We start from the raw sequence: 15,216 nt of genomic DNA, 5'->3' as shown, positions 1-15,216 counted from the left end.
TTCCTGCAAGTGACAGTGTTAAGGCTGACATAAGCCTGGAGCTATGTTTGCCTCCACGTAGAGAAAGCCTGTCTAAGAAGAAAATTAGCCCAGGAGAAAGCAGAGCCTGGAAATGACAAGCCCCATTGTTAGTTTCTAGAATACAGATAGGACTAAAATGTGTCTCTGTCCTCAGGGAGCTCATTATAGCCTCAGGGAGTAGACATATTTACACCCCAATTACAGTATAATGTAGTCACGGCCAGGGTACAGATATTCATAGGATGATTGAGGAGAAGGTATAAATCAGTTCATGGAAAAATTCCTGGAACAGGTGTTTGGAGCAGGGTCTTAAAGGGTAACGAGATTTATCCAGCCAAGGCCAGGCATGGGGAAGTCACCCAGATCAGAAGCCAGAGTGTTTCCAAAATCCGGAAAATGTGGGACAACATGCAAATTTAAGAAAACCTGTATGTGGTACAGTCCAACTACAGGGAAAATATTTGGGAGTGTCTGTCTCTCTTGCTCCCCAATGCTCGGTGGTGAGGTGGGCAAAAATGAAGCCAGAGAGGCAGATGGGGGCCAGGTTATAAAAGATGTTAATTAAAAGATGAAAAAAAAAATCTCTTCTAAAGCTGCAATGAGCTACCGAAGCTTTGACAACTGGGCAAGGTGTGGCAGCAGCGTGAGGGCTGGGAGGCACGGAAGACCAGCCTGGGGTACAGGGCCCTGGCCAGAGTCCCCTGCAGTAAGTTAGGTGAGGAAGGACGGAGTCCAGTCCTCTGCGAACAAGAATGGTCTCTATTTCAGCAGCGAGAGAGAATTAAAAGTAATTTCCTGCATACAGTGAAAATAACACCAGTAGGAGCAGGGAATATAATCATTCAAATAAGCCTGTTGTTTTTAATCTATTTTTAATGTTTATTTATTCTTTTGAAAGAGACAGACAGAGTGTGAGCAGGGGAGGGGCAGAGAGAGAAGGGGATACAGAATCCAACGCAGGCCCCGGGCTCTGAGCTGTCAGCACAGAACCTGACGCAGGTCTTAAACTCACAAACCGTGAGCACCACCTGAGCTGAAGTCGGATGCTTAACCCACTGAGCCACTCAGGCGCCCCAAGCCTGTTGTTTTTTAATTTTAGCAATTCCAAATTACGTTAAAAATGGCTCCTGAATTATTGTTACAATTCACAATATCTAAAGTACTTACCTCTGTGATCTGTAAATCTGTGCTTATGCTTCTCCCTATTATGTACATTAGGTTAACCAGCGATTGTGTTCCATACCTACGAAGCAACAAGATGCTAGTCAGACGTGGAAAATGTTTTGCAAGATAAAGCTATAATTTATATAGCAGGTAAATGCTAAGCGTACAGCCCCTATTGATTCCTATCTCCTGAATCTAAGCAAAATCATGTATGAATAAGGTTAGGGTCATCATTTAAGAGGGAATCTATTATATAGAGAATTTTATCAGCACTAAGGAAACATTTACAGTTAAATATCGATTTCTATACACGTAGTTCTAAAACTTTTAGTTACATATAAAAAGCTCCTAAAAACAACAACAACTGTTTTTATCTTTTTAAATGAAGTGGTTAGAATAGTGGTCACACACCTCAAATTAACACACTCTATAAGGGGGTAAGTAAATATGCAAAATTATGCCCCTTAACAAACAGTTATTAATATGGGATCACTTTCGGAAACTCTGGCTAAACTACCCTGAAAGCTTATTTAAAACTTTGAATTTGTATATTGTTTTTGGAGAAATGATCCATGTCTTTGGAGATTCTCAAGATGCTGGTGATGGCAGAAGGGCTAAGTACTTCTGTTCCCTCAAAGAGGCATAGTGACTGTAACTTCCCCTCTAGTTTAGTGTCCTTGAGTAGCCAACAGGGATCTTCTGCAATAAAACCCCAGGAAACATTGTTATGGAAATAGAGCAGATACATACCTGCCCAAAGCCTTGCTGAAGTTAAAAAGGTAAATAAAGACTTTTGGATGCATTAAAGAAGAAAGAAAATTAAAATAGGGTTAATGCTTTGGACCGAACAAAAAAGGGTTGCAGTGATACTGTTTTTTTTTTGATAGTTGACGGTTAATACACACGACTGACTTACTTCAAAAATGTATACTTGACACTAAAAATTGCAAGACTTCACGTTGGCATAATATCCAAACAACGGTGAGAGAAAACAATGCTTTCATTCTTTTTTAAGTTTTCAGCTGTAACTTAAGCTGTGTCTTCCTGACCAAAGCGAAGGAGACATAGTCTACATATAAACAAATTTGTTTCTATAGGAAAAGAGGACATGCTTCTTAGTTTTCCATTTTTTTTAAATTTTTTTAAATGTTTGTTTATTTTTGAGAGAGAACGAGAGACAGAGCACCAGTCAGGGAGGGGCAGAGAGAGAGGGAGACACAGAATCCGAAGGAGGCTCCGGGATCCGAGCTGTCAGTACAGAGCCCGACGCAGGTCTTGAACTCACCAACTATGAGATCATGGCCTGAGCTGAAGTCAGATGCTCAACCGACTGAGCCACTCAGGTGCCCCCTTAGTTCTCCATTTTTATTGGCCAAGTATTAAAAGCTTGTAAAACAACTCAAGAAATTTGGCAATATTTGCAACAACAACAAAAAAAAAACCAACAAAAAAAGCCAAAACAAACCTGAGTTCCAAACTTTAAAAAAAAAAAAAAATGTGGAAAGCTACCTAGGGCCCTACCAGTGTGATTTTCTACCAGAGGAAGAAGACTACCCTGAGAGGCAGGGCTGGGTTTGAAATTATCTTGAGCAGTTTATAACTTATAAAAGATGGGGACTGACATATAGTTCGAAGCATTGTTCTAGAGATGAAATGAGATGCTGTGTATTGAAGCACCCATCAGAGTACCCGGCACGCTTTATCCCTTACTATTCTTGCAAATTCCAAGAGGAGGTCTTTCTGCCACAGATGATCTGTCCCTCTTGTTGAGAGAGCCATCTCTGAAACCTTACTGAGCAAAACTGTATACATTACAAATAGTTTATCTTGCCAGTGGTCTGATACGTGCTCATGAACGGAACGACCAGAGCTGATGTGTGTCAGTTTAGTTACCGTTTTAAAATACTGGTAACATTCAAGGGAGCCTGGGTGGCTCTGTCTGTTGAGCTGAGCATCTGACCCTTGATTTCAGCTCAGGTCACCATCTCAGTTTGTGTGTTAGAGCCCCATGTTAGGGGCTCTGCGCTGACAGCGCTGAGCCTGCTTGGGATTCTCTCTCCCTTCCTCTCTCTCTGTCTGCCCCCCCCCCACTCCTCTCAAAAATAAATAAACTGAAAAATAAAAAATTGGTAACATTCTGTGGTAGGGTGTGCACAGGGATTTGGGCCCCTCTCGTCTGGATCGCCTCCTGTCTCTCTCCTTTCGAATTCTCCCTCCACTCCCTTCCCCTGCCATGTCTGATTTCCTGAGGCAAGCGTGGCCACTGGATAAGCATGGGGGCACCAGGGCATCCAGCCTGATCCAATGACTGGCAGTGGGAATAGGCTGTTCAGAGCTCGGGTGCCCCACTCCATAACACCTGACTTCTCTCCATTTGCTTGTTCTCCATTTCTCTCTTCAGCTCTGTACTCCCCATGGCGAAACACAACAGAGACAGAGTAGGAACGTGTACCAGCTTTCACGCTGAGGACTTCAGCCCATGTAACAACAGTATTTGAAGAAGAAATCGGGTGCTAGGTGAAGAACGGAGTAAGATTTCCTTTGGGATCAGTTGAATTTGAACCTGATCACACCCTGCGTTCTGTATTCACGCAAAGCTAGGGTTTTCCCACAGGCTGCAAGGTCTACATTGTTGTAAGAAAGCCAGAAGCACTTGACCAGGATGCCAGGGCACAGACAGGGTTTCTACCGCCTCCAGGAATAATGCCTACAGACACTACTGCCTCATGTCTATATCCACACGTTCTTCCATAAGATCTATCTGTAGCTAATGGCCCGAGAGCATTTTTCTGCAGCCTGCAAGATGTCTTTGTGGTCAGTGGAGGCTCCCTCATTGCCATCAGGACTCAAAAGATCATCTCCGGCCCAACAATGAACTCAAATACCCTGTAGCAACCAGACCAGTGCCCTAAACATGGGAGGAAGGGGCAGGACCAAACCAAAGCTCTTTTCCTTCGAACAAATATTCCAAAATATAGTTTCAGAGGAGGCTTCCTGGCCCACTTACTGTGACAGATCCCAAGTCAGACACTCAGTCCTGCCCTGAGGCATTTTCTGGTGTCCTCTCCTCCGTGCAGAAGGTAATTTTTCCCAACTGCTTGTTCAAATCCCACACAAATGCCATTCTTCTCTTTGGGTTCCCCCAAACCTTCCCCAGCTCTCCTCTCCAGCATTTGTCAGATACCATGTCCTCGTCACCTCATATTCCTGACAAGAGCTTAAACTAACTGTGCCCTGGCAGGGAGAAACTAGAACTTTTTTTACTACGAGAAGGAACCTTGGAATCGATCAAAGAGAATACCTTTCGTTCTATGTAAGAGGAAACCAAGGCTGAAACGTTAACAAGTAAACAATAACAGTTGTTGCTTTAGTTACAGCTCCAGAGGAGAGGGTCAGAGAACTCAGTTTGTTGTTATCTGTTTCTCTCCCAGAACTTCTCTCCTGGCAAAATGACACTCTATGAACATCACATATACAGTTATGGCTATAAGATGCAGGAAAAAGGGTGTGGAAAACTCTAGATTTCCTTCCGTGGGGCTTCTTGGGGTCTTTATGATGCTAGCATAGACTGTGAATTTGCAAAAAGCAGAGATTCAAACAGTTCCCAAACTGATGGTCTTTCTTTTAAATTTTTTTTTTTCCAACGTTTATTTATTTTTAAGACAGAGAGAGACAGAGCATGAACGGGGGAGGGGCAGAGAGAGAGGGAGACACAGAATCAGAAACAGGCTCCAGGCTCTGAGCCATCAGCCCAGAGCCTGACGTGGGGCTCGAACTCCCGGACCGCGAGATCGTGACCTGGCTGAAGTCGGACGCTTAACCGACTGCGCCACCCAGGCGCCCCAAACTGATGGTCTTTCTTGCTCACAGAAGTCTGAGCAACATCTTCCATGAACAATGCTCGGTGGAACGTACTGGAGAAACACTAATTTCAAAGCTAACTTGCTCGTCATCAGTCACATTTCAGCAAACTCAGAATAAGTCTTTCTCACATAATTAAGGTAAAATTTAATTTGTCAGAGGCATTTTTTTATTTATCCTTTCATGCTGTCTTTATCATTGTATGGAGACAGGTAACATGCTAGTCTTCTTGTCAAATATAACTCTTAATTTTTTTTAAATGTTTATTTATTTTTGAGAGAGAGAGAGAGAGACAGAGTGCGAGCAGGGGAAGGGCAGAGAGAGAGGGAGACACAGAATCCGAAGCAGGCTCCAGGCTCCGAGCTGTCAGCACAGAGCCCGATGCGGGGCTTGAACGCACAAACCGTGCGATCATGACCCGAGCTGAAGTCAGCCGCTTAACCGACTGAGCGACCCAGACGCCCTTGAAATGTAACTGTTGAAGTACATGATGATTAATTGCTCTGATGTACAAAGAATTGACTAAGCATTCTTGTTTCATGTTTAGTGTATATGATAGTTTAATTATTAATTGGAACTTTACTTCCTTCTACAAATCCATAAATGTTATCACCGTTTATTGAAACCAAATTATTGGCAAAATCCAGCAAGACTGATGAACATTACAATTAATATGAAATAAATAAAAAATAAATAAAAATAAATGTACTTGATGTAGAAAGCAAACTTATTTGAGTCTGAAAGACATTGTGTAGCAGACTCTATGAGAGGAGGGGGCTGAGATGAATTTGCTATAAATAGGTATCTTTTTTATGGGCATGACATTTTGTCGATAAGAGATAAAAATATTCAAGCCATGGATTAAAAGTTCATACATTTACGGGCACCTGGGTGGCTCAGTTAGTTAAGCGTCCGACTCTTGATCTCAGCTCAGGTCATGATCTTAACGGCCATGAGTTCGAGTGCCGCATGGGGCTCTGTGCTGACAGTGTGGAGCCTGCTTGGGATTCTCTCTCCTTTCTGCCATTACCCCGCTCATGCGCGCTCTCTCTCTCTCTCTCTCTCTCTCTCCCTGAAAAGATAAATAAACTTAAAAAAAAGTTTATACATTTATAATTCTAGGAGCTCCTTGAGGTTAATAAGACCCATTTAGAGTTAAAAAGAAAGGGGAGGCATTCTCTCCACTTAATATTGTTATGCACATCACTTAAATAAATTGCTACACGGTGGACTTTTCAGAGAGTGTTACCAACATGTTCTCATTCTCTAACCACAGAAAAAGGGTTCTTCTGAGGAATAAAAGTTAAAATACACTTCAAGTCACTTAAATTGAGAGGAGTCTTCCCCATGGGTTGGTCAAAGGCATTTTGGGGGCTTGGTTGGCACATGTGCCCTGCATGAAGAAGGAGAGGAAAAAATGAATTGAGGGGCTCATTACCCCCAGGAGCAGTGCTATCCAGCTGAACTCTCTGTGGTGATGACAATGTTCTACATCGGAGCTGTCCAACGTGACAGCTGCTTGGCCATATCACACTCTTAGAACAGGGCCAGTGCAACTGCGGAACCGAATTTCAAATTTTATTTCATTACTTATCAGTTCAAATGTAAATTCAAATATCTATATGTTAGCTAGTGGCTATCATATTGAGCAATGCCGCCTCAGATAATATTTTACTCAGGTGCCAAATGGTTCCAGTTAAACTATACCAGAGTTGCCCGGGGAGCTAGTGAAAGGTGCAGATTTCTGCCCTGTTTTGGCAGATTCTGATTTTACTTATTTATTTTCATTTTTATTTTTTTTAATGTTTATTTTTGAGAGGGGGCGAGGAGCAGGGAGAGGGGAGGACAGAGGATCTGAAGTGGGCTCTAGGCTCCATGCTGACAGCAGAGAGCACGACACAGGGCTCGAACTCATGAACCATGACATCATGACCTGAGCCAAAGTCAGACACTTAACCGACTGAACCACTCAGGCGTCAGGAAGATTTTGATTTTGAAGGGGGGATGGGTGGGTGGGCTTGAGGTCTTTAGGTTTCTTAGCTACTATAGGCGATTTCCAACCTTGTGGCTGGGATCACCTGCCTGAACGCCAGGCACCATGTCACTATGAGCCACAATGATAATAAATTCAATCCTCAGCACTTGCAAGGACATACTAGGTGCCAGGCACGGCTAAATACTAAGCCTGGTTCATAACTGTGAACCTCTGTCTTCCTCAGGACCCAAAAGTGCACGGGAAGGATCGGAGGAATCAATAGCCGGTGGTGATGACAAGTTGGGACCTCTGGTGAATCAAAACATATTTCTTAAAGGAGCTGCTCTCTCAGCATTTTCATGCCCAAACTGCTACTAGACTGTTTGGTAGGAAGCGTGGGAAGAAAACAGTCAAGGGCTGTAGCCGAAGCAAGTGCCCCACAGCAGCAAGAGGACAGGTGACCTCCCAGGCCAGGCAAAGCCAAATGGAGACAGCACTGTTGTTACAAACTCCAGGGAGAGAGAACAGAAATGAACAAACACCCCTGTGAGGCTGGAATCTCTCAAATCTCAGGGAACAAGGGGACCAATGTCAATAATTCTGATTTATATCTCAACTCCTAAATTCCCAGTAGGGCCTAGGAAGGGGGGTATTATTTTTAATGACTGAAGAAGGGAAGGATACCCTTTACTGCCAAAATCTTAGGAATCTGAGAAAATTTAAGGAATTCCAAAGACCCTCCAAAGCAATGAACTTAGAAAATCTAAAACTGGATGTAAGGTCAATTTTCTTAGTATGTGACTATGCTAAATGCGTTCCACTAATGACCAGAAAAATGGTACTGTGCAAATAAGTCTCTACCTCCATGTTGTAAATTTCTGTTTTTTAATGTTTATTTATTTGGGGGGTGCAGAGAGAGAGGGAGACAGAAGATCTGAAGTAGGCTCCACACTGTCAGCACAGAGCCCAATGTGAGGCTTGAACCCACGAACCCAAAGTCGAATGCTCAACTGACTGAGCCACCCAGCCGTGCCTGTGTGTTGCAAATTTCCGATTTAAAAGCACAATACATTGGTATTGTAAAGGAATTCAATAAGTGTTTACAAAAGAAAAACATTCCATGATTTTGTTCCTTAAGAGAGCTATATTCACATTCTTTAAACATTTATATTCTAAATATACTTTCTGTCCCACAAGGATAAATTTATTTGCAAAAAAGCATCTTCCACCTTTACAGGTGTTTGGACCTGAACTGTTGGCCACTTTGTATTTGCTAACTCTAGAGTATGTGAGCACTTGTAAGACATTATTCTAGGCTTTCAGTGATGTGATTAATCAGATATGATTAAGTAATGTTCTAGAAAGACCAGCCATCAAGGGCATGCTGATTTCTTTTTTTAATTTTTTGACGCTTATTTATTTTTGAGAGAGAGAGACAGAGCGTGAGCAGGGGAGGGGCAGAGAGAGAGAGAGGGGGAGAATCCGAAGCAGGCTCCAAATTGTCAGCACAGATCCCCATGTGGGGCTCAAACCCACAAACCATGAGATCATGACCTGAGCCAAAGTCAGATACTCAACCGACTGAGCCACCCAGGTACCCCAGCATGCTGTCTTATTTTTGCCCGTCAGCATTTACTTCACCCAAGAGGGGGCTATGAGGCAAGCAGATTTCATCTCAAAAGGTGAGAAATATGAAAAATTCAAGAATATGGAACCCAGATATGTAAAGGGAACATTATAACAAATAAGACGCGAGGAAGCGATGAGCGTTGGTGTTTCTTGAAATGTAGCGGTCTGCTTCACAAAATAAATGAATGGGTGGTGTGCACTCAAACCAAAGCACATGACCTGCTCTACTCTGTGTCTCTAATGACAATCTTCTTAGTGGGCACAGTGGGGAAACTGAGGTAGGTAAGTATCCCATGCAAATCCATTTTCACAAAGAAAGCCAACACTGGGGACAAGCGACCTTCTCTTCCACAAATGAGACTGAATGCAAGCAAAATCGTCACTTTCCTGATCCAGGCAAAGGACTTTTGCGACCTCGACGGGCTAAAGCTGAGCTTCTAGCCCCAAACCAGTGACCTGTATGAAAGAGAGGTTGCCTGTTAGCTCCTTACCTTTCACTCACAGCTTGCCAATTGTTGATTAAAAAGTCCTTCACAATGTACCGGCCTACTTCAGATTCCGCCACAACTTCCATTATATTTGTTTCGTTAAAAGTGAACGGAGCTGCCGTGACGGCATACTCCAGATATCTGCAAAAATGCATGTGCAGAAAAGAAATATGCAAACATTATCCAATATAAAGAGTGGATTTCAACAAATGGACATAAGATCCCTTAGGGTTCTGAGTCAGCGCACAAATAGGTATTATTTTAACTCCTATATGAGCACATGGTCTATTTCTCTCCCCTTGGTTTATGAATTGCATTCTTCTGCTAGGACCTTTTTATTTTTTAAATATTTTTAATGTTTATTTATTTTTGAGACAGAGAGAGAACAGGGGAGGGGCCGAGAGAAGAGGACAGAGGATCCGAAGCAGGCTCCATGCTGACAACAGAAAGCCCGATGCAGGCCTCGAACTCATGAGCCACGAGATCATGACCCGAGCTGAAGTGAGATGCTTAACTGACTGAGCCACCCAGTGGCCACCCAGCCACCCACCCCGCCCTCTCTGCCGAGAACTTTAGCCAGATTACCTGTGAAGTATCCATGGGTCTTTACTGCAGCTCATCGCATAAGTGAGTTGAATCCTTTCTTCTTCCTTTGTTTTATTAGAGTACATATTTAACAAAAAGTCCCATTCTTCATCACTTCCGAAGGCAACGCCATAACATAAAACTACACTTTTAATCGGATAAGGTATTCTGTAAGGTAGAAGGTGCAATGCTATTTCTCATAGTAGTCAATTTATATGTTTATTTAGGTTGTTAAATACACACACACACACACACATATGTATGTTTCATTTTAAATTCAAGTTAGTTAGCAGGGCGCCTGGGTGGCTCAGTCAGTTGAGCGTCCAACTTCGGCTCAGGTCATGGTCTTATAGTCTGTGAGTTCGAGCCCCACGTTGGGCTCTGTGCTGACAGCTCAGGGCCTGGAGCCTGTTTCAGATTCTGTGTCTCCCTCTCTCTCTGACCCTCCCCCATTTATGCTCTGTCTCTCTCTGTTTCAAAAATAAATAAACATTAAAAAAAATTTTTAATTCAAGTTAGTTAATATGTAGTGTAGTATTGGTTTCAGGAGTAGAATTCAGTGACTCATCACTTCCATACGACACCCCGTGCTTATCCCAACAAGTGTCCTCCTTAATGCCCATCATCCGTCTGGCCCATCTTCCACCCACCTCTCCTCCAGCAACCCTCAGTTTGTTCTCTGTTGCTACGAGTCTCTTAGGAGCGCCTGGGTGGCTCAGTAGGTTGAGTGTCTGACTTCAGTTCAGGTCATGATCTCATGGTTCGTAAGTTCGAGCCCCACATTGGGCTCACTGCTGTCAGCGCAGAGCCCGCTTCAGATCCTCTGTCTTTCTCTCTCTCTCTGACCCTCCCCCACTCACTTGCTCTCTCAAAAATAAACAAACATAAAAAAAGGAGTCTCTTATAGCTTGCCTCCCTGTTTTTTCTTACTTTATTTTTCCTTCCCTTCTCCTACATTCATCTGTTTTGTTCCTTTATCAACAATAGCCAATGTATCCAAAGGACACAAAAATGCTGATCTGAAGGGGCATATGCACCCCAGTGTGTATAGCAGCACTATCAACACTAGCCAAATTATGGAGAGAAGCCAGTGTCCATCGACTGATGAATGAATAGAGACGTTGTGGTATATATATACAATGGAATATTACTGAGCGATCAGAAAGAATGAAATCTAGCCCTTTGCAACAATGTGGATGGAGCTAGAGGGTATTACGCTAAGCAAAATAAGTCAGAGAAAGACAAATATCATATGATTTCATCCATATGTGGAATCTATGCTGTTATATATTTAGAAGGATGTACCTAGAAAAAAACATGGAGATCTCAGATATAGAGATCAAAAGCAGGGATCTAGAAAGTTAACTGAGAAGAAATCATCAGATTAGCTTAGAAACTAAAGAGGTTTAAGAAAGAAGGAAATTATAATAGTTCAATCAACATATGCTGATAATTGAGCTTGGGCTCATATCTTTTTTTTTTTTTTTTTTCAGTAATCTCCACACCCAACGTGGGGCTCGAACTCATAACCCTAAGGCAAATCGACAGGGGGGAAAAAAACAAAAACAAAAACAAAAGATACTTGAAGAAAATAGGAGACACAGACTACCCAAACAAAAATAAAACAATCATTCCCAGAAAGAAAACATCAAAAAGGGAGAGACATTATTGGTGTTGAAACAGGACAAAAACAAGGGCAATCTGATACTACTCTTACTCATTCTCTGGATGGTTTGTCCAGTTTTTGAAGAGCTCTCTTGACAGCTGAAGACAGTCTTCCAGTCCCAACCAACACGCAGTTTCAAAAAGTTTTTCCAGGGCCACGCTTAAAAGAGAGCACAAAGAAAAACATTTTATTTTGCTCCGTTTACTATATTCATTTTTTCTCCCTGCCTCCAACTATGTGTGTTTCATAAAAGGATGGGTATTTTAAAATATCCTTTCAATAATACCAGGTTTGTTAAAAAAAAAATAGCTTTTGTGGATGGCAAACTTATTTAGGGCTCAGAGAAATATTTGCTGAGAGGCTTTCAGGCACCAAATAAACTCCCAAGATTGGTATTTTTTGAAAGTTGGGAATAAATTATTGCCATCTCTCACCTCCCGCAAACATACGTGGGAGTACACACTCCACATCTGTTATCAATTTATTTTTTCCTCCCTTTTACAATAATTTGCCTTATGGATAGAAAAAAAAAAGAAGGTTTTGTAGTATTTGATCTAACACCTTAAAAATAAAGTTTTTTTCTCTCTACACGGAAAGGAGAGGGAATGGTTTCTTTCTCCCTTTGGACAATATGCTTTCCCTTGCTTGAATTTCTGTTTCGTCCTCTACTCTGTTTGGCTATTATGCTCGTGTCCAGAAAAAGACCAGAGAGTTTTGTTTTGTTTTGTTTTGATAGCTGAGCAGGACCACACATTACGGTTCAAAACAAAAATAGTTCAAAAGAATATGGCGAAGGGTAATCATAAATCCAGATAAGCGATTCCTTTGAGGTACGTCTCTCTATACTCCCTACTCTCTGACTTGGAGTCAGAGGTAACAGAACACCAAGTGGCCATAAATTTCCAGAAAATGCAAGGGCCAAATCTGGTTGCTTCACCCTCCTGTTTCAACCCAGCCTGGCCCGACTTTCTGACAAGAAGAATGTCCAAGGCTGGAGGACCTCGGAGTGATGGTTCTGAGCATTCGTTTACACACTCACACCATCTCCCTACCCGTCCCAAGTTGGCTGCCAAAAGACAGAATTCCCTACAAGTACACCAACTCCCCAAAGTCACTCTGAAGACAACTGGCCCTGGATGGTCACTTCTGTCTAGTTGAGGACAGCCAAGGTTATGGCTGGTTAAGGTCTGTGCTGCCTGTGTGAACACACTTTTGCCTTCCTCTTCATTCACCCAACTGGCCTGCCCACTTAACTATCCCAGCTAGTCCTCGCCATCTTCCCTTTACGTGTTTGGTCAACCCCATGTCACATGCCCTAGCACTGAAATGTCTCCCCTCTCAGAAGGATACTCCTGAGAGTGAGTAATCACATTTTGTGTATTTTGTATTACTTGCTTGGCCTCATTGATTTCAGCTTGATGTTGACCAGAGCTGTAAACATAATTCCTGTACCACTGTAGATAACAAATTCCCTCTCTAAATCTAGAAGCCCCTAACTCCCCTACAAACCTTGGGTCACAGGGAGGCCGGGGGTACCGCAGCCCTATTTTGTCTTTCACTCCTCCTTCTCAGACCATCAGGACAACCTGCTTACTCCTCTCATCACACCAATGATAGGAAAACCATTTGCAATACTTATGCATGCTCACAAGTAAATGGCTCGGATATTTCAGCAGCCTCAGAGTTGAGAGTCTAGAGCTATAAATTTCTGTGTCTACACGCGTGTGCTTTGCAAATAAATTAAGATCCCAAACTATTATTTCCTATTAGGCTACATGTAGCTCACCAGTCCCAGAGCTACTGTTCTCAAATTGCATACACAATCTCTCAGTGAAATCATAGGTGTCCAGATCTTCTTAATATGAATCCGGGAGCCTATCTATTCATACAAATCTTGTTACTGAATTATCACTGCTCCAAAAATACTTACAGGGCTAAATAGTCATCTTGTAATGCTGCCACGTTTTCACGAATTACAGTTGAATACATATTCCATATTGAGATAAGTCTCTTTAACAGATACTTCTATAAACAATAAGGAAAAACCTACCGTTAATTTTGGCTTGCAACACTGGATTTGCATCATATTTCTCTTTGTCCGAAAAGACATTAGTAGAGAAGTGACAGATATGTCTTCAGAAGTTATCTTTATTTGTTACTAAACGTATAACTGGTTTATTTTGTAACCTCTCTACATCAGTTTCCTGATTGGGAAAATGGAACTGACAAGAATACCAATAGCACAGTTTTGGGACGACAAAACAATATTACGTATGTGAATGCATTGCCTGGCACATAGGAAGTCAATAAATATTAGGTATTATCACCACTTAATATCACCTGGAACATAGAGAAAGAAATGTAAAAAATATTAAACTACTAAACTTTCTACCTTAACATCTCCATGCTTAGTATTTACACCTCCAAGAAAATAAAAACGGATTTATGCTTTGGACCATTTTAAGCCCTGAGTCTGAAATAAAGTTTCTTCAACTGCTCTATCAGCTGATGAATAATAAGATTATAAAAGTTATCTATTGAGGGGAGCCTGGGTGGCTCAGTCAGTTAAGTATCTGACTTTGGCTCAGGTCATTATCTCACGTGTGAGTTTGAGCCCCGTGTCGGGTTCTGTGCTGACAGCTCAGAGCCTGGAGCCTGCTTCGGATTCTGTGTCTTCCTCTCTCTCTGCCCCTCCCCTGCTCATGCTCAGTTTCTCTCTCTCTCTCTCAAAAAATAAAATAAACCTTAAAAAAAAGTTACCCATTTATAAGACATCCCTAAGAACAACGTAGATGTTATTCACTGAATTTTTTTTAAAAACAAATACTAGTTTTTACTTCTTTACCCAGAACCAGGCATCAGATATTGTCAACAAGCCACTTTGATGCCATGAACAGTTAAGTGACTTCTTTCCTTGGTCACCACGCCCACGTTCAAGGACCTTTCCACCAGCACTTTGGACAGCAGAAGAAGCAAAGCCTGGGCCCCTGAGGTATTTGTGATCTTGCCCTCAGCCTCCCCCAGAAGCTCACTTGGCATTATCACATGGCAACTTTCTGGTTTGTTTCTGGTCCCTACCTCTCCAAACGGTTGCTCCCCAACTGTTGCTTTGGTCTTCCCTGGGCCATCTTTCTTCTGATCACTGTTTAAGATCTAATAATGGAACTTTCCTCCTTTTATATTGTTTCAGTTATGATGGTGTGTCATTGCCTCATTAATTCCAATTTCCCTCTCTCGCTTGCCAACATCAAAAGCAGCTTCAAAACCTGCACTTTTTTTTTTTTTTCTGGAACATACCTCTCTGGTTAAGTGCTAGTCCTGTAAATCAGAGTATTTCAATTATGAGTATGGGGTTTTTAAAGTCTTTCTGTTTAGGGGCACATGGATGGCTCAGTCGGTGGAGCTTCTGACCTTGGCTTAGGCCATGACCTCATGGTTCGTGAGTTTGGTTCGCGAGTTTGAGCCCTGCATTGGGCTCTCTGCTGTCAGTGGGGGGCCTACTTTGGATCCTCTGTCCCCCTCTGTCTCTGCCCCTCCCCACTCACATGCATGTGCTCTCTCTCTCTCAAAAATAAACATTAAAGAAAAAGCCTTTCTGTTTGACTAACAATCTTTTGGGAAAATAGTTGTTATAAGAGAAAAGGCATACCATATCCATCCACTCCTGGGTTCTTAGGGCACCTTTTACTTCACCAAGAATTAAAGGCCTTTCCAAAGTTCTCTCACACTCAACTCCTAGATCAGGTCTATGACTAAAGTGTTTTCTTCTAAGAATAACCAGCCGTCCCTAAGAAAACCAATGTATATATGGAACGAATAGACTATTA

At 42.2% G+C, this 15,216-nt stretch overlaps 1 protein-coding gene across 1 annotated transcript in view; it reads right to left on the bottom strand.

The window, feature by feature from the left end:
- LVRN (laeverin) overlaps positions 1-15,216 on the bottom strand; it is a 73,187-nt gene that overhangs the window by 4,206 nt on the left and 53,765 nt on the right. The window contains exons 15-19 of the mRNA XM_047092833.1: positions 13,320-13,414; positions 11,441-11,548; positions 9,724-9,891; positions 9,142-9,279; positions 1,189-1,264 (exon numbers count right to left, since the gene is read on the bottom strand). Coding sequence (XP_046948789.1) covers positions 1,189-1,264; positions 9,142-9,279; positions 9,724-9,891; positions 11,441-11,548; positions 13,320-13,414 — 585 coding nt within the window. The remainder of the gene's footprint in view (positions 1-1,188; positions 1,265-9,141; positions 9,280-9,723; positions 9,892-11,440; positions 11,549-13,319; positions 13,415-15,216) is intronic.

The sequence above is a fragment of the Lynx rufus genome, unplaced genomic scaffold, assembly GCF_022079265.1.
Source record: "Lynx rufus isolate CCGP_SWC_20201006 ecotype Redwood Valley unplaced genomic scaffold, mLynRuf1.p SCAF_1, whole genome shotgun sequence".
NCBI lineage: Eukaryota > Metazoa > Chordata > Mammalia > Carnivora > Felidae > Lynx > Lynx rufus.
The sequence above is the reverse complement of the archived record's forward strand: the minus strand, read 5'-3'. Positions and strand labels throughout refer to the sequence as shown.